Source organism: Kogia breviceps, chromosome 15, assembly GCF_026419965.1.
Source record: "Kogia breviceps isolate mKogBre1 chromosome 15, mKogBre1 haplotype 1, whole genome shotgun sequence".
NCBI classification, from domain to species: domain Eukaryota; kingdom Metazoa; phylum Chordata; class Mammalia; order Artiodactyla; family Physeteridae; genus Kogia; species Kogia breviceps.
Genome location: NC_081324.1, coordinates 69,148,332 through 69,167,623, shown reverse-complemented (window position 1 = coordinate 69,167,623; position 19,292 = coordinate 69,148,332). Strand labels below are relative to the sequence as shown.

At 42.4% G+C, this 19,292-nt stretch overlaps 1 protein-coding gene across 2 annotated transcripts in view; it reads right to left on the bottom strand.

The window, feature by feature from the left end:
• Positions 1-5,609: 5,609 nt before the first annotated feature.
• The window catches only part of PITPNB (phosphatidylinositol transfer protein beta), a 62,951-nt gene continuing 49,268 nt past the window's right edge, over positions 5,610-19,292 (bottom strand). The window contains exons 9-12 of one of the 2 annotated variants that reach the window (XM_059040253.2): positions 13,922-14,032; positions 11,989-12,111; positions 8,539-8,624; positions 5,610-7,349 (exon numbers count right to left, since the gene is read on the bottom strand). In XM_059040253.2, the coding sequence (XP_058896236.1) occupies positions 8,577-8,624; positions 11,989-12,111; positions 13,922-14,032 (282 nt within the window). In that variant the 3' untranslated portion in view covers positions 5,610-7,349; positions 8,539-8,576. The remainder of the gene's footprint in view (positions 7,350-8,538; positions 8,625-11,988; positions 12,112-13,921; positions 14,033-19,292) is intronic. The other variant, XM_067015759.1, reaches the window with a different exon arrangement.

Here is a 19,292-nt window from a genome sequence, read left to right as displayed (position 1 = left end):
TTGTAAAGTGAAATACTGAGGACAATTCTTGGAGGAGAAAACTACCCACAAGCCCGCAAAGCTAACAAAACAACCCTGGTGGCTCCCCTCCAGGTAGTCACAGGCCTCGAGATTTCCTGCAGCTGAAGAGTGATCGCAGTTCTTCTGATTTCTCACCTCAATGGAACAGACGTTGTGTTTCTACATACATCAGAATCATCACTAAACCTTTCCCCTCAAGGAGTTTGAGGGGACTTACCTAGCAGTAGTGGACACAGGAGAACCACAAACCCTCAAATTTCACAGCACCGTCACAGAATTCAAGTATGAGGGGTGGCAGGGGCACTGGGTGGGTGGGGGTGGAGTGATGCCAGGAAGCCTGCCTAAAGAGGTTGCCTCAGTTGCACGTAAAATGCAACATGGGAGTTTCCTGACACCAAGGCTGAGGGGGAAATTCAACACTGTTGAGGAAGTTGTCTTGGCTCTGGGCTCTGGGCAGAATCGGTCATGGAATTTTGCTCCTAAGTGGTTAAGAACACAGAGTGTCCTCAGTTTTTATCGTGATGGCTGCTCCTTATGTTGGCCTTAGTATATGCCACAGGCATGGAAACTTGCAGCTCTCAGACACAGGGAGACGGGATGATGGGCAGTGGTTGTGCGTGACTCCGGAGTGGTCCCTGGATTATAACCCTGGCTCCACTGCTTTCTGTAATAATACCTAGCAAAACTACACTTACCTGGGTCTCAGTTTCCTCATCTGTAAAAAGGGGTGATAACAGCACCTACTTCATAGGGTGGTAGTGAAGATTAAAGGAGGCCATTTACCTGTTGTGCTTATTAGAACAATGCCTGACATACACTAAGCGTTGGCTGCTTTGGCCGGAAAGAATCTAAAGTAGAGCTCAGAAAACTAGGGCCCTGGGGCTAAATCCAGCCCACCGCCTGTTTGTGTAAAGTCTTATTGGAACACAACCCCACCCATTCATTTACACAACATCTGAGGCTGCTTTTAAGCTACAAAGGCAGAGTTGAGTAGCTGCCACAGAAGCTGTATGGCCCACAAAGCCCCAAATATTTACTATATGGCCCTTTATAGAAAAAGTTTGCCACCCTCTCTGATCTAAATGAAGGAATGGCTGTTCTGGGCTTGATCCTAAGGCTCCCTCCACACTTACTTGAGAGAAGTCTCAGCCTACACAGTGTCTCTCTGAGAACAACATTTTTGGAGTGATGGCTACAGAACACCCTGGATGGGAAGCACTCACAGCACCTCTTGGCAGGCTGAGTTGTTTCAGGCCTTCCTGGGCCATGGGAAAGTAGAGGCGGCTCTGAGAGAACATGCCATCAGTATTCCAGGCTGCAGGGAGCCAGCGTGCAACGGGATGCCCAGAGGCGAGGCTTTTGTTTAGCACATACATAAATAAACACCGTAAGCCACTCCTCTGTTCCACTTCATGAAGCTCCCTCAGTCTGGAGTGCAAGGCAACTCTGCTATCGGCTGATTAGCAGGTGGTGTCAGAATATATAAGGGATCAACGAGGCGGAGGCATTGTCACAGTGCTTTACTGCTTCTCAGAAATCCAAGGAGTAAACAGATTCGACCCAAAGTTGAGTGTCACTGACTCACGGAAACTCCGGGCTGCTTTTCTAGGCAAAGGCCTAACCTTACCGTGCCCAGTCCGGAGCCACGGAGCCGAGCTCAGGTTAACACGTTGGCAGTGGTATCTAAGGAGCCAAGTTTTAATTGTGGAAAATGTATAGGGCATCTGTGAGCTTTCCCATGAGAATAGCATTTTAGTTTAACAGCCACAGATGGTATTTTCTGGACAACAGACATACAGCGATATAAAATATGCCAATCGAGAAGACTTTAGCTACCAGCATTATCTTTATTGTATTTTATACATCAGCAGCGTTTGTTAGCACACCACAGCTCTACCCTTCAACTTCCCGTTGGTACTGGCTGGGAATCAGATGGCAGACAGCAGCAACTGTCTTCCTAAGCTTAGAGCCCTTCTAGGGACAGCATCCACATGCCGGGGGGAGCAGAAATCTGCTCAGTCCCTTTCACCCACCCAACGGCCATGAGGTGGATGAACATCACTGGCTCCACTTTACAAACAGCAGAATGAGGCTCTCACTGGTCACTGGTCTTGACTGTACTGGTCTTTTGGGCCTCACAGAGCTATGCAGGTGTTCAAGCAGGGTTGTAGCACCATCAGGGGCGTTCCAGAAAGTCACCTCTGGCAGAGACTGATTAAGGCTTTCCATGCTCTAGACCAGGTCTTGGCAACTATGGCCTCACCAGCCAAATCTGGCCCACTGCCTGTTTGTGTAAATAAAGTTTTATCGGAACAGACACACTTACTTTATTGTCTACAGCTGTTTTTGCATTGCAAGGGCAGAGCTGAATAGCTGTGACAGACCATGTGGTCTGTACAGCCTAGCATATTTACTGTGTTTGTACACCCTTGCCCTAGATAAGAGGACAACTCATCAGAGCATGGCTTGGACCAGGATATTCAAGAGGAGCAGGATTTCACAAGTGTTTGGGGCACTTTTAAGACTCGGTGACCAGCTAGGATTTCTAGCTTGGGCAGCACAGCCAGCGACACAGTTAACTGATGGGAGAAAGAAGTACATTTAGGAGAAAGAGGAAAGACTTAAGAGTTTGGTCTTAGACTCCTTCAGTTTGAAGAGTCTACCAAAGCTCCTGTTAACGTCTGGAAAGCGAGGAGGGAATGCGGACCTGGAGCTCCCTCGTCTGTTCTCTCAACGTACTTAGTACTCTGAGCTACCAGAACTGCTACCTCTGGCTGCAGCTGGCTGTCAGGATTTGATTCTCTGAGGGTAGAAATCTGATCTTACTGAGTTTTTCATCATACTCCCCTCCACCCTAACCCCAGGACTCAAAGGGGGCCGTGCGTAGAATAGGCAGGAATCTGTTGTGGGCAAAAGGATCAGAGTCAAACTTTCCATCGGGAGAGGTGATTCTGGGGTACAACTGTGTGACTCCTGCCCATGAGGAGTTCCTGAGCCCACTTGGGAAGCAAAATATACAGATGTATTAACCAAGGCGGCAGAGTCTGTTAAGAGCCAAGGGAGGGGTGTAGACTGCTAGAGGTCACTCCAGGTTAAGGAAGGCTGCGCTGGGCTTTGAAGAATGGGTAGGAGTCTGATTACTTGGAGAGAAGGTCTTCTTGATGATCTTCCAGGAGTAGGAATTCTCTAAGCTCTCTCCCTGGCCTTTGAAAACAGGGCACACTGAACCCAAGCCATAGAAAGGCAACTGGTGGGCAACGGATATTTTTAAAGGCTCCCCCCATGATTCTAAGTGGAGCCAAGGTTGAGAACCTCTGGTTGACACATGGTGAATTTTTTTTGAACCACTAGCCCTAGCATAACAGAACACTCAAAATTTTCTACTTTCCCTAATCCAATCTGGTTTAAGAACTGGTTTTGAAGGGATCGCTGTTGTTGAATATTTCCAAGTCAGAAAACATAACCCCAAGTGATGTTGGCAGGGTTCCTAGGAAGCACGCCCTGTAGATGCTCCAGGATCAGCGGGACAAATCTTTAACCTATCCCCCAGCACCTTCCCTCCCTCCCTCCAATCACGTGATGTCCCAAACTCTAAAGCTGACAGTGAGGGCAACATTGAAAAAAATCAAATTTTGGACTCACTGAACTCTACCTCCTAACATTCAGTGGCTCTCAATGGTATCAGGTGTGAGGGTCTAACAAGTCAGAACATTCTCCTTCCAAATCGTCAGGAACAGGGAATTCTATGCCGACCTCTTGTCAACTTGACTGCTGAGGAGAAATGGACAAAACAACTGTTAATAAATGTCTCTTACTTCCTCAGAGACAAGATCTGAGGGGGAGGTTGGGCTGTGAAACTTTACAGCTTAGCGAGTTGAAAAGGGGAGGGAAAAGTGAGCTATTTAAAAGCCAGGTGTTAGGTCCACAGTGATTTTTAGATCAACCAGGAGGCAGTTTGGTAAATGGGTAGAACGGGAGGGGAGAAATCACACTGAAGAGGACACAACATACGCTAGAGGATACAGTGCCTCAGCTGACCCTGAACACTACAGGGCACCAGGGCCCCAGTGACAGAAGAGGAGTCCAAGACTTGGCGAGGGGCCAGGAGGGGAGCTCCAAGGGTCCCCACTGCCAAGCTGCCTTTGGCCTGGACTTTGCTTTCTCGTCTGTACAATGTGGATGATGTTTTAATATCTCTCTCCACCAATTCTCTACTGTCAAACGACTACTTATCAGACTAAGCTGTCATCTACCTATTAACACGTCTGTCTCCCACCCTGGATTCTGCACTGCTGCTCACTCTGGCACCTCCAGGGGACCCGAATACTGGGCGTGGAAGAGCTCACACTGCTGAACGCACGAATGACAGATGGTCCATGTGAATGCAAACACTACCTCTGAAATAAAACACTAAAAAAAATCACCTCAGAAAGCAAACACAAGAACACCCTGGAAATATAACACTTTATTAAATCCATCCAGATACCTGGCCACCTCTGAAGGTTGAACCGCTCTAGAATGTAAGTTGGCACCACAAGAAAATAGTTGTTATGTATCCAAAACCGGAAGATTGGAAGTGACCAAGTCCTGAAAGAGGAGATGTAAAACATGGCCCCAAACCAAAAAGCCACGATCCTGAAATCAGCAGAACTGCAAAATGCTTACTGAGTACTTTAAAAAATACTATGGATTTTCCTTAATTTTGCCCCTTTAAGAATAATTTTTTTAAAACCCCCGAGGGCTTCCCTGGTGGCGCAGTGGTTGAGAGTCCGCCTGCGGATGCGGGGGACACGGGTTTGTGCACCAGTCCGGGAGGATCCCACATGCCGCGGAGCGGCTGGGCCCGTGAGCCGTGGCCGCTGAGCCTGCGCGTCCGGAGCTTGTGCTCCGCAACGGGAGAGGCCACAACAGTGAGAGGCCCGCGTACCGCAAAAACAAACAAACAAACAAAAAACCCTGAGACTAATATATAATCCTTCTTTACTGCTCAGATTTTATTTTTTTATTATTATTTTGTGTGGTACGCGGACCTCTCACTGTTGTGGCCTCTCCCGTTGTGGAGCACAGGCTCCGGACGCGCAGGCTCAGAGGCCACGGCTCACGGGCCCAGCCGCTCCGCGGCATGTGGGATCCTCCCGGACTGGTGCACAAACCCGTGTCCCCCGCATCCGCAGGCGGACTCTCAACCACTGCGCCACCAGGGAAGCCCTACTGCTCAGATTTTAAAGACAAATTAAAAAAAAATTTTTTTTTCCCAGAGTGGTAGTGCTTCAAATCAGAGAATTCTTGAAAAAACAGCAGAGAAGTGGTCCACAGTGTTCTAAACCAGACGTGGCATCAGGGAAACAACCACTCAGGCACACAAGTGGCATTTTGTGATCAAATTTATTTTTTGTTTAAATTTCATTTACTTTGTTTTACTGTAATTTACACAAGAGACTGCCAAGTAAACTAGATATTTTACATTCACCACACATTCCCTCAAATCTCCACAGTTGTTAGAAAAACATTAAAATCCATGCGCTGGGCTCTCATTTCCATGTGCGCCTAAGCTCCCAATGATGCTACAGACGCCAGCGAGAGTTAAGTTCATTAAAAGGAGAAGGCTAGACTCTTTATTTCACAAAATTAGCAATAATCCTCCTGGCATCACTTTGCAGACAATGATTATGCTTTGACAAAACCTATCTTACAACAGTGCCCAGAGAGTAAACATCAGTCTTGATCCTGAGTACACAGAGGACATGTGCGACGTGGGGTCTGCAGCCGAGGATAAAGGGTATCACAGCGCAGGAGTGATCCTAAACATCCTTGTCTAAGTCACTGTGATCACTTCAGTGGGGACACAGGTCATGGGAAAACAAGGAGCAGGGAGGGCAGGACTGTCAGCAAATCAGATTACTAATGTGATATGACCACGTAGGGGCTTGTGTGCTGTAGGAGGGACGGGAGGTTAAAGAAGATGGTTTGTGACTTGAAGGCTTCAACAATATCACTCTATTCAAGCTCCCAGGACTCACAGGAGAAAAACTGGATTTGGACAGAGAAAGATGATAAAAATCTTACCTAGCTATTGTTCCTTTCTTTAAAAAAAGGAAAAAAGAAAGAAAAAAGGGGCAGCAGCTTCTAACCAGCATTTTCAGGATATGTTCTAATGACGTCCTACTTGAGAGCACATCCCAACGGGTGGAACTGCGCTGGCCCCTGGCAGGGCCTCCTAACCATGTGCAGACAAGCCTCATGCTGCCTCTGAATCTCTTCTTATCTCAAAGGCAGCATCTCCCCCTTAAAAGTATATTTCAACATGAAAAGAGCAAAATGTCATCACTATCTATATTCTACCGTGTAAGCTGTGAGGAATCTAGATCCTTTGCATAGTTTCCAAGCTGTAATTTCAGAAAGCAGTCATTTCAGAAACAAAACTCCATGGAAGTGCTGTACGTCCAATTTTTCTAAACAGCCTACAATCCTATTAATTTCTTCATCAATTTCTTTCTTTGCCTAACAGAAGCCTGAAAATTGTATAGTGTTTGTTATAAATCACAGACTGTCATTTCCATTTTTGCTAGACTTGATGTAGAAAAATACTTGAAATTCAACATACAAAAATCCAATAAAAAATGGAATTTTTTTAAAAACGATCTTTTCCTTGGGGCAAACAAGTAAAAACTGGTCTGTAATTCTACTACTTACTAATAGATATTATCCAGTTTGGCTGTATGATAATGAAAATCCAGAAATAAATGATTATAAATACATTCAGAGTTACATTCCAAATTCCTTGGAATACCAAAAGATTTCTAATAAATTTTTCTGTGGGAGTCTGTTGATTATGGCACTAAAATTAAAATTTATAAGAGACTGATTTAAAAGAACAGAAAAGTAATAAAAGGCTATATATATATTGGTCCACAACTTGCCATTTATGAAACATACCAGCTAGTATTACACTGCAGTCAATTCGTCCATTAATGGTATTACTCTGATAATTATTAAAATCTGTTCCAGGTATATATATTGAAAATATTTTCTTTTGCATTCTTGCTGAAGATAGGTACAGTACTTTGGAGAAATTGTACTAATCCCTTCAGTATGTTTGTATGTACATATATACACAAGTGTGTGTATTTTGATCTGCAGCTCTACATGCGTTTTATATACAGCTACAGATAGACACACATATATACACACGTGGTTGGGACCTGTGCCTGTGGGCACATAACCACAAGCACACGTCTGGGAAACGTCAACACTGCAAGACATGGTCAGATTCTTCTTCACTCATCACTGGCTGCACTTGTTCCCCTTACTTGACCTTGATTACGTAACTGTAAGGAAAGCGAGACAGTGCAATGTGTTAAAATACAGAGAGACGCAAAAAATGTTAGACCGCAGCTTGTCACAAACATTCTCTAGGAAAAAAATCCTCAGTGTAACAAAACTTCTGGCAGACAATGCACCCCAACTACTGCATTTTTAACATTTAATCTCTTGATTTTGGTCTTACTAAGGGCGTAATATTTTGTTTCATCAGAGGGAAAATAAATTAGAAGCAGAATCACAGAAACTCAGAAGACCTTAATGAAAGTAATAATAAATTCTAAAAAAATTGTAAGTGAACACTAAATTTTAAGAAAAGGGCTTTGGAGGAACCCTGGCAGAGTTCATCCATTCTTATTTGGTATTTTTCTTCAGGACTGAACATTTCGTTTCTCCGGTGTTCAATAATTAAAGAGCAGGTAGCACATGTCAGGGGGCAGCGAAGAAACAGTGGGGTAAGAAGTGTGTTCTGTCTTGTCATTTTCCTCAATAAATATCATAGCTCAATATTAACAAATGACGACAGTGTACTGCCGATTTTTGTTTTTCATCCTGGTTTCAATATGTGGGGGTAGATTTTGAGGCTCTTTTTTTCCCCTCTAGGAAGATCTCTTATCTAGGCATATAAATCTGTGTGAAAGAAATAAGACCATAGAAATATTTTACACTGTAAACAAAAAGCAGTGTATTTACACATATTAAAGCTAAATGTAAAGATAACTGAAAAGTCAACATGAAGGAAGACTTCCTGATACTCAAAAAAATGTCAACTAAAATGAATTATTGAGATTGGCCCTTATGGCATGGGATGAAGGATCTTTGACTTTAAATGCTTTTACATATTTCCGTACTAACAACAACTGGTCCTAGTGAGAAATAGGTCAATTAACTGGCTATCGATGAAAACTCAGCTAGTTTCTAGGACAGTGCTGCATGATGAGTAAGTGTACTTGGCAGCTGGATTCTAACCCATAACACTAAGAACTAATTTAGGATTACTAAATTCAACCTCTTCCACAGATAAAATTCTTACAGAATAATAACTCAGGTGTTCACTGTCAATGTCTGAAATATACACCTCTTACGTTCTAAAAATTAAACCATACTTGATATGTTGTCTCCACTCAGCAAGTTAACTACCCATTACCAAAAAGGTATTGGTTTTTAGACATTCTTTTTACCCAGGTCTTCACTTACACAGTTTGATATTGTCTCTGACCCTACAGGGGACTCATCTAGACATCAGCAGCCGACGTGCCTCGGACGGAACCCTTCTTACGCATCTAAACGTAAAATAAAATCATGAGCTGCTGAAATCACAGACTCCAAATTGGGTTAGTAAGCAAGGGGAGAAAAAAGATCTAGAAGAGATTGTGAAGTGACCGCTGCCTATTTACAAGCATATCCACATTAAAAATGAAGTTCCGAGGCCCTTCTAGTTACCTTGATCTAAAGTAAATCTTGCAAAAGGCTTTTCTTACCACAGCACAAAAAATGTATCTATCCTCGAATCTAGGAAACAAAAGCCTGCACACTGATGATGTGAAATTATCAAAGGTAGCCAGGGTGAATGAACTGTTCACTAATACAGTGTGAGAAAATGCCCCGATGGTCTGGTTCACCTTTTCATAGTCCCTGGACCAGACAGGAAGCCATGAGTTGTGGCTACCTCTGGCTTCGGAGACCAGTGTCCCTCAAAGGAGTTCTTTACAGGAAGTTTATTAAAAAGACGGAGGACAAAAGGAAGAACAAGCGAGCACAGGAACAATGTATGAGAAACAGCAGACACAAGGACAGGCATTAACAACAACGGCCTAGAGACCACTCAATGAGAAAATTAAGAATGGACAGAAAAGGAACACATGTAATAAACACATTTCTGAAGCTCAACCCTTCCCCCCTTCTCCCGACCCCTCCTGAAGGTCCAGTTGAGAACAGGCATAACGTTGCCCTAAGAACTCCTCCAGTTGCTGGGCCTAACCCCAGTATTCCTCTGCAGGATTACAGGCAGGGGCATTCCTCTCATGCCTAACCTCTCCGATGCTACGCCTTCTCTCCAGGGCCAAAACCCATATGAAAGAAATCCAATTCTTCAGATATTTGTGAGTTAAGAAGAGAATTATAACACATCAAATTCTATCATCAGGTGTCAGGGAAACAGGACCTCAAGAAAAGGGGAAATTCCTCCGTGGTGAAGAGGACTTGAAAATGTTAAGCCTCTTCAGGAGGCAGGTGTTTTCTGGGTAGGCATTTTGGCCTGTGGGCATATGATGCTGCCCAGATTGAGAAGCTCACAAACCAACTGTTAGGACTCAGAGCAGCAGCAATGTGATGCGGAATAAAGCACTCCCCAGTGACCTAGAACAAAATAAATGGGATTTAACATTAAGATGATCAGCATTTAACCCTGCAATTTGACTTGAAGTATTATTGAAATATTTAACAAAGAAACTGCCATGGATTCCCAACCCTGAACCAATGACAGATTTCTACCAACTTTATGAGGGAATTTGTCGGTTTAAGCCATGTGGATACAATAATGATGCTTTCTAATAAACTGGGCTTCTGTGTAACACTTCTTACACCTTCTTTTCAAGTGCGATCCCCAACTCACAAGTAACAGATGTGCATGGAGAAGCAGCTGAGCCTGCAGGCCCTCTGCCACAGGTGGCAGCCACAGTCACCACCTCCTGTCAGGGCTCTCCTGTTGGCGCTGTGTTCAGGCACCTTGAGACTAAAAACTTGTGAGGGAAGTAAGCACTCCCCTGGGGGAAGACAAGGCCTCGGCCAAGTTCGGTCTGAGGGGTTCAGAGCCCAAACCAGGGAGGGCTCCATTCGTTACCCCTTCAGCCATCACCACTCTTCCTCGTGCTATGGACCGGCCTTCAGCATAGAAATCAAAACCAAATGAAAGCCTCCTTCCTGAGAGTTCGAATGAATAAATATAAGTCCATTTTCTGTTTCTTCTTGGTGTTGGCAAATCGTTTTTTGGAGATGCCAAGGCTGTACCATAAGCTTAGTGAGAATGAGTGTGTAATCCTGCTGCTTTCTTTTTGATGTTCAGATGACACCGGCTGCTTGGAGGGGTTAGAGGCAGAGGTGGCAGCTATTACTGGAGCCTGGAGCACCTGGAAGGAGCAAAACCAGGCAAGGCAAGAGGAAAGGGACTAAGACTGGGTGGTGGTGAGGGGTGCTTCTCAGAGAAGGGAACCTGACTCTTGAGAAAGGGAAGACAAAAGTGGGAGAGAGGCATTGGAAGAATGGTAGCAAGTACCCACAACTTACTCTTGTCCGTTTAAATATTTTGCCTGGGGCCAGCCTAAAAATAAGGGTGTAAGGGATGGTCTTCCAGGCTTGCCATCCTATCACCTTACTCCCAAGATCTAGAACTCAGAGCCATACTATTAGTATGAGAAATTGAGGTCAGAGAGGCCTCTACTGTCTGGCCTGCAAACCAAACCCCAATTTATAATGTTGTCACTATGGGAAAACATGTTCCAAATCTCAAAAACTGAACTTAAAAACTTTTGGGACAAAATCCATTCATAAGTTGGAGGCTGCTTAAAGTTTACTTTATGTATAAGATAAGGTTAAAACATTTTATTGCCTTATAAAGAAAATATGTCCTAGTCCTCTCAGAAGGTTTGTATAAAGCTAATTAGAAGCAGATCTGCTGTAATCACCAAAAGTAAGCAATTTTAAACACAGATTCTTTACAATGCTATGTGCCAGACAAATAGATTTCCTTCTGTGCCAAAGAACCTGATTTGTTGCCATACTCCTGTGATTAAATGGAGTTCCTGCCTCACACACAGGCATTCGTCAAACACTCCCGCCCGCCCACGGGGCTTCCCAAACTGGGACTGCTGGCAGGACTCTGGATGCCTACATGGAAACCACAGCCTACCCTGGACATTCCTAGGGCTTACTTCCCCCGTGGGGCCTTACGTCCAACAGAAAAGCGCAGCCCAGAGCAAAAGCAAAACCAGACGCATGCAAGAGTAAGTCAGGGAAGAACCCACTCTGGGAGAAAGGGGGTGCTCTTGAGCTGCAGGGCCGGCTCTCTGGTGCGGGAGGAGCTGGGGTGGGCTTAACTTTGAGAAATGGCACGCAGACCTCCAGCCCAAGGATCACCTGAATTTCTGCCTAAAGCTTGTAAGAAATAAGGAGACACTGCCAGTTGTGGGATGGGAGGAGGCACTTCTGCAATCAATGACAATACTACTAGCCTTATCTTATCTACAGAATAGGGAACTAGGACTTACTCTGCTAGCATTAATAACTTACTGTGATAACAAAATGACAAAGGCAACTTGGCCTGATAAAGTGAATGCCTAAAAAGACTGCGAACCAGGCACCAGCATGGACAACCAATGCATGAAAAAGAATACAAGACCGCTGAACATTTTACACATAACAAATTCTGGATCAACAAAGTTCTAGTTTACTTTCACGAAAGATGCTCAACAAAAGAGAAATCGGAATAAAAGGATATTAGTGTCTAAGAAACTGGATTTTGATTTTGAGGATATAGAGATTAAGAAATGGCTTTCAATAACACTTTTCCTAATTTTAAGTCTATACTTATTAAGCACACAGTTTTAGAAAGGGGAAATTACAGAATTTCCCCAGAATGGGAAGTCTTACTGTTTCTAGTTCTTTCTGAGTTTCATCTTCCATTCTCCTAATGTCTTCCATTGTCAGATCAATCCACTTGTCAATCCAACAAAAAAGCTGGCGATGAAAGTTTGTAAATATCCTTTTTTCTTGCTTTTAAAACAAATAAGAAAATGATTATAAGACAGCAAAACTCTAACATTGATAACATTAACTTTATATGCCCTAATTAACCCATGAAATCTACATATTCTTGGTTTGAAAAGACCACTATTTCAATTAGTGAAAGTCTTAATTCCATCCTATTAACATTTTGTAAAATAAAATAAAAAGAAAAATCTCCCTCTGAAATGTGAAACAATCCTCCTTGCAAAGGCATAATGATTTACCAGAAACTGAAAACAAATGTGGTGGGCATTCTGATCCAACACGAACTCCTGCTGGACCCGACTTATTTTTACCTTTTTCTAATGTCAGTGACTAAAGGTCAACTCGATTTCTTCTGCTATAAAACCATACACTGTCATTCTTAACTTCTCTGCAATTCAAAGAAATATTGTGAGGTAGAATACAACATGTACTTAAAGAAGAGAGTCCTGGGTTCTTTAGAATAAAATGTTTTATTAAATTAAGAATTCTTATATACTCTCCATTAATTTTTCTGCTCTATCCTTACTAGGTATGTATATATATATATATATATATATATATATATATATACACACACACATATATATATATATTTAGTGGCTTTAACATATATAATTAGTGGCTTTAATTGCTGGGTTATTTAAGTTTTACTACACTTTCCCAAGAAGCGAGAAAAGTGCAATGAACAGTGAATACTGCAGTACATTTGGACAATCGACTTAAATTTTTTTTTCCATGAACAGGATGGACTTCATCAATTACATGTGTACCTTCTATTTATCAGAACTGGATTGGTAATCTATTATTGTGATCCAAGAGGAAGAAAAGAAGCCAATATTTACAGAGTGCCTACTGTGGCCACCGGCAAGCAGGCCTAAAAATAATGAAAGTTTCCTGCACTTTAAGATCCTTTTTTTTTTTTAAACATCTTTATTGGAGTGTAATTGCTTTACAATGTTGTGTTAGTTTCTGCTGTATAACAACGTGAATCAGCTATATGTATAAGATCCTTTTAAAAAAATGTTAGAGCAGTTACAGTTTAAAAGTAGAAAAGTTACAGTGAAACTCAGATGCAACTAGTTGTGGGAAGTTCAGAGATATAACAGGGGCCTCTATATAATGATAATGGAATGAACCTTTCACCCTATAGGAAAATTAAAGACCAAAGAAACTTTCCATGTTCCTCACACGTTTATACAACCATGTGTTTCTATGCAACTGCAATTCTTCCCTTTCTACATCAAAATACTTGTGTTACTTTCAGTTGAATAAAGAAGACATAAAAAAGAGGTAATTAGAATTTGGATCCTCAGATTATGTCACCCTAGGCTCAGCGTAACTATTCTCAGTGAGGATCTCTGAAGAAGACATCTCACCAGAAGGTGGAAAGTGCACATGGCACAGAAAGTGTCAGGAGAGACCTGTGTGCAGGGGCTATCAGCCGAGCTGGGACAGAGGAGCCTCAACATCAAGGCGTGGCCTCTCCCTCCAGCCAGTGCCAGGACCCCAGGTCCCCTTGGAGACATGCTGGACGTGGAAAGGGCGCTCTACAGAAGAGCTGGGCAAACCATCAGGAAAGCACTTTGCACCAAAAACTACTATGCTTTTCTCCAAAGAAAGCCCCTTAAAACCTCTGCTGGCATCTGTTTTTGCTGTTTTTAGGCAGAAAAAGGAGGGCAGAGAGGAATTACACAGAGGGGCAATAACTTCACCTAAACGAGAAGGAAAAAGTGGCAAAAGAGAAAATATACCATTAATAGCTACTTCAACTCTTAACCTAAATTTAAGTCACCACGCTCTGAACAGACGTTACCTTCTGAATGAAGTTTTCTACTTTGCTTTGCAGTCCCCACCACTTGAATTTGATGGTCACCAGCTTATAGGCACACATCTGAGGACAGTCAGGGTTGCTTGCCAGCTCCTTCTGCATGAGGTAAATTGAAAATGGGCAATCGTGACTTAAAATTGACTGCTGCGTAACAACATCACAGACGTACATGAAGAAAATTACCATCTCCTATGTGTTTAATTCAGGTATTTGGAAATTTGAAATCATTTTAGCAAAAGCAGCAGTATTCCCCTGCTGCAAACCCTCCTTCCACAGACCAAGTTACTTCCTGGCTCTACAATTTAATAGGCGCAGTGCTCCGCCTCAAATTACACTATTCATATTTCACATTAAACACCAAATTCAATTCACATCATATCAATAGTGAGCTTTTAATATGTAAAGGTTCTTGTAACACCATTATCGCACTCCCACTGTGGATGTGGTGAGGTCTCATCCATTTTATTGAGCCTCAATAAAAAAACCATGAGGAAGATTAGTCGTCGTCTTGTCTTCAAACACTGGCAAGTGGAGGGGCACTGTTTTGGGGGGTTTTAAAAAATTTTATTTATTTTATTTTTTATTTTTGGCTGTGTTGGGTGTTCATTGCTGCGTGGGTTTTCTCTAGTTGCGGCGAGCAGGCTTCTCATTGCAGTGGCTTCTCTTGTTGCGGAGCACGGGCTCTAGGTGTGTGGGCTTCAGTAGTTGTGGTTCGCGGGCTCCAGAGCGCAGGCTCAGAAGTTGTGGCGCACGGGCTTAGTTGCTCCACGGCATGTGGGATCTTCCTGGACCAGGGCTCAAACCCGTGTCCCCTGCATTGGCAGGCGGATTCTTAACCACTGCACCACCAGGGAAGTCTGGGGCACTGTTTATTAACTGAGGTATTTTTCGACCGAAAGTGGGGACATTTAAAGGGATGTAGCAGCAAAAGTGATCTAAAATTATCAAGTATTTGAAGGCAAATCCCATACATCCGGACTTTAACTTCCATAAATGATTATACCTCATAGTTTAAATGTAGTAGGGAATCAAATCAAGAGTTAGGGTAAAAAAGGAAAAATATTAAAAAAAAAAAAAAAAAAGAGCAAGGGAGAGAGATGGGGGACTATGTGGACAGAAAAAACAAAATGTTCATAATTTATTTTCATAAGAAAACATGAAAAAGCAATTAGAATTTGGATCCTCAAAACATGTCACCCTAGGCCCAGAGTATAAAAACTTACTCTGGATTTTTAGGTTCAGCATAAATAAATAAATAAATAGGTGGAGAGAAGGAGAGAGATGAGGCAGAAAAGGGAGAAGAGGAGGGAAAAAACAAATACGGCAAAGTACTAACAACTGTCCAATCTAGATGGAGGTGCTTACTGTTCTATTCTTTCGGTTTTTATCGCTGCTTCTGAAATTTTTCATTATAAAAACTGGGTGGGGGAGGATTGCAATCTATAATATTGCTGATGATTTCTGTGAAACTTAGTGCAGGCTACTGTCCTAGTAAGCACAATATACTAGCATATTTACTTGGGGGAGAGGGGTGAGTGGTGGGGGAGGGGTGAACAAGGAGCTCACCGCACACATCAGTGTCTTTACCATGGACCCACTTAGCACCACTGTTCTCCCAAGGTGGTATATGCGGGAGACCGATCCGCTCCCAAGCTCACCGAGGAGAAAGCCTGGGACGGGCCCAGAGCAATGGCAGCCATCGACCTGCCTCTGGAGCTCCCAGTCTAGCATGGAAGGCAGGTATGGTTCAAAGAATCCCAGGTGACAGAGGCGGACTGCAGGTATGGTCTAGGGAAAGGGCCATCCAGTAAACTCTCAGCCCCAGTTCTGGTGTAATTCCAAGAAGAAAGCTATGTCTCAGGACTGTTGTAAAGACTAAATAAGGCAGAGTACGCTCCATGCTTAGTTGGTGGGACTCGGAGCTTAATACAGATTAGTCCTCCCTCCCTTATTCTTTAATAGAGTTGTACCTACCACCTTGAATTTGCAAAACAATTTTAAAATAAAGTTTCTCAAAAGAGTAGAAAGTTATGAGGACCCTTTTTATAAAAACTAAATTACAGAGTGAAAAGATTAAGCAGCCTTTTATAAGCGTTCTTCCCTTTTTCACCACTGTTCTTAGCTTCACACAGCACTCAAATCGCAGTGCTGGCGTCAGTCACACTTTGTGCCACTATTACTTCTTGTCAGCTTGCACTCATACACACCCCACACTTTCAGTAAGTTCGTTGTGTGTGAACAAATATTACTTCCATTCAGCCACACGTACATAAAATTTTAAAATGATGAACTTCTAGGTGTTATTCTAAAACCTCAAGATTATTCTTCATTTACACAATCATAGCAACCAGACCACACTTTCCCCCCAAACCCTCAATAATGTTCCAGTGTCAAGTGAATTCTATGATACAATATATGAAAAAATTCTATTTTGGTATTATTAATAGGACTCAAAGTTCCGTAAAGTCCTGCATGACTGATCAACTCTTCTCAGAAAATGTCTTCTGTAATAACATTTCATCTTCTGAATAATGACCTGGTACATGGATTAAATCAATGAGGCAACACCACAAGCATTTAAATACAAACATTACATACAGCAAACTGTCCTTTTGTAGGTGAGTTCTATGTCAACAGAAGGACTTGGCTAGCTAAGCTCTAGTTTTCCAATTTCCTTCCCATTAAACAGAGTACCAATGTGAAAATTCAGCATGGATGTGTACGTGTGCACATGCGTGCACCCACACATACGTCCATACTTTATGAACAAGTTTAATTCAGCAAGTATTAAGTGGGCACCATTTACAATCCAATTTGTGCTAGGTGGTATTAGAGGACACACATGTGGCTGGTAGAGAGGAGAGTGACTGTGTATAAAAATAATGATGAAACCACTATCCTTATACCAACAATCCCTATCAGAAGGGACACACCTCTGTTGTGGACACTGTGGCCCCAGACTAAAATCACATATTTGTAACTCCCCCTCCTGTCACTGACCTGCAGACCCAGCACTTAAGCTGGGCTCTGGTGTCTGTAAGAGCAGTCCACAGCCTTCCCCAGGATGTAGCGAGCTTCTCAGTACCCAGCCTTGTTGAAATAATGACAAGGTTGGTCTTCTACAGATCACTTTTTCAATAAGCAGTGAGCCAGAGTGGAGGTACTCTCTAATCCAATGAGTGTCACTGACATGAAACTTTCACATGAAATACAATTTGGGTGTATGTAGAATAAGACACTTAAAACTGTGAGGTACACCTGCCAAATGGTAGTGCTAGACTCGGAGTAAGGGGACTTGGGTTGCAGTTCCCATTATGCAAAGTAACTTCCCATGTAACGTGGGCAGGATCCTTTACCTCCCCAGGCCTTACTTCTCTGTCAGTAGAAGCAAAGGCTGGGCTCCACTAGAGCTTTTCATCTTCCACTGACGCGCCACTAAAAGCAGGGGTGAAGGAGTTGAGTGTGAGGGTTGGGGTTGGCCCAGGGCTGCAGGGGGTAAGCTCATGTTCCTGACATTCAATGGCTTGTCTTACAACTTCCTATAATTTTGCATTTTATTCTATAATATGCTTAGGCTTAACAAAATATCCTCCTGCCCACCTACTCTGGCTGAAATTTCCTCTTGACTGAGAACCTCTGATGCACCACTGATTAGTCCTAAGATACCTTCCAGATGGAACATTCCAAGGTCCTATTAATTACGGGCTACTGAGAGCTTCGTTCTCAAACTCCAAATCTTTGGATACCTTGTGCTAAATGAAAACCCTGGGTGTTTCTAAAACACCAACTCTTCAGAATTTCCCCACCATTTTATAAAAACAGCAGGATGAAGCATGGTTCTAGTTAAAGAGTAAGCTAAATTTAATACTCACATGCCTATACCAAACTGGGGCTCCAAGAACAAAGCACACACACGTGACTTCAATAATTACCCAAGTTTGTTTCTCACATTCTTTCTAGTGACTTTGGCAGGCTGCTCAAACCAATTAAAGTACTACTGGTAATTTACAAAGTAACACAGGTCTATAGCATTTAGTTTAAAAACTGTAAGTGATGGGACAAACAGGAACCAGTTATCTGAGCTATCTTCCATGGATCTAAAATGTACATTCAGTCTCAATTTGCTTTCTCTTTTCCATCCAATTTACAATTATTTTTTTTAAAAAGTGCAGGGAAGAATATGTAAACAAATTAAAAAAATAAACAAGTGAACAAACAGCCTGCTGCTTTTATTTCTTGGCCTAATTCTCCACAGTATCAATACTCTAGTGTGAGGTACAGAAGAAGGTGACTTACAGAAACATAATCTCAAAGATCCCCGGGAGAAAGATGAGAACATAGAATCTATGTATTTTTATCAGCTGTTATTATTAATATGTATGTGATATTTAAGGTCTCACCCAATTCTAAAAATGACTTATGCAATTCACCTCTTAATCTGTACTATGGTCTTAAAACTAGTGACTAAATTAAGAAAATAGCTTTAAAAGTCTCTTTTGGGACTTCCCTGGTGGTGCAGTGGTTGAGAGTCAGCCTGCCAAAGCAGGAGACGCCAGTTCGATCCCTGGTCCAGGAGGATCCCACACGCCACAGGGCAACTGAGCCCATGCGCCACAACTACTGAGCCCGTGTGCCACACTACTGAAGCCCACGCGCCTAGAGCCCATGCTCCACAACAAGAAAAGCCATCGCACTGAGAAGCCCACGCACCGCAACAAAGAGCAGCCCCCACTCGCCACAACTGGAGAAAGCCCGCGCACAGCAACGAAGACCCGACACAGCCATAAATAAATAAATAAACAAACAAATAAATAAAAGTCTCTTTAATGATGACACAGAAAATAGTAAACTTGCCTACATGTGGTAAATAAAAGGTAAAAGAATCCTTTTGGCATAATCTTTCTGGGGTGGGGTCTGACACTACATAATTAAAAAGTTTTAAAGCTGCTCGTATCCTATATATACCATATACCCTGATAATTCCACTTTCAGAAATGTATCCCAATTCATCAGGTAAGAAAATAACACTGTAAGAAAAAAAAAGAAAAAAGAAAAAAGAAAAAAAAAATAAAATAAAATAGAAAAAGAGAAAAAAAGAAAAAGAAAGAAGAACAAAAAATACAAAAATAATAAAAAAAAAAAAACAAAAAGAAAATAACACTGTAGATTTTCTCAGAATAGCAAAACCTTGGACTTACTAAACTCAACACCCACTGAAAGAGAGTTGGTGAAATACGTCATAGTTCTTCCACGCAATCGGCTACTATGCATACAGCCATTAAAAACCATCTTTTCAAAGAATGTGAAGAAAAAAAAGTCATAATACGAATAAAAATAGGTATCTATGTATAATATA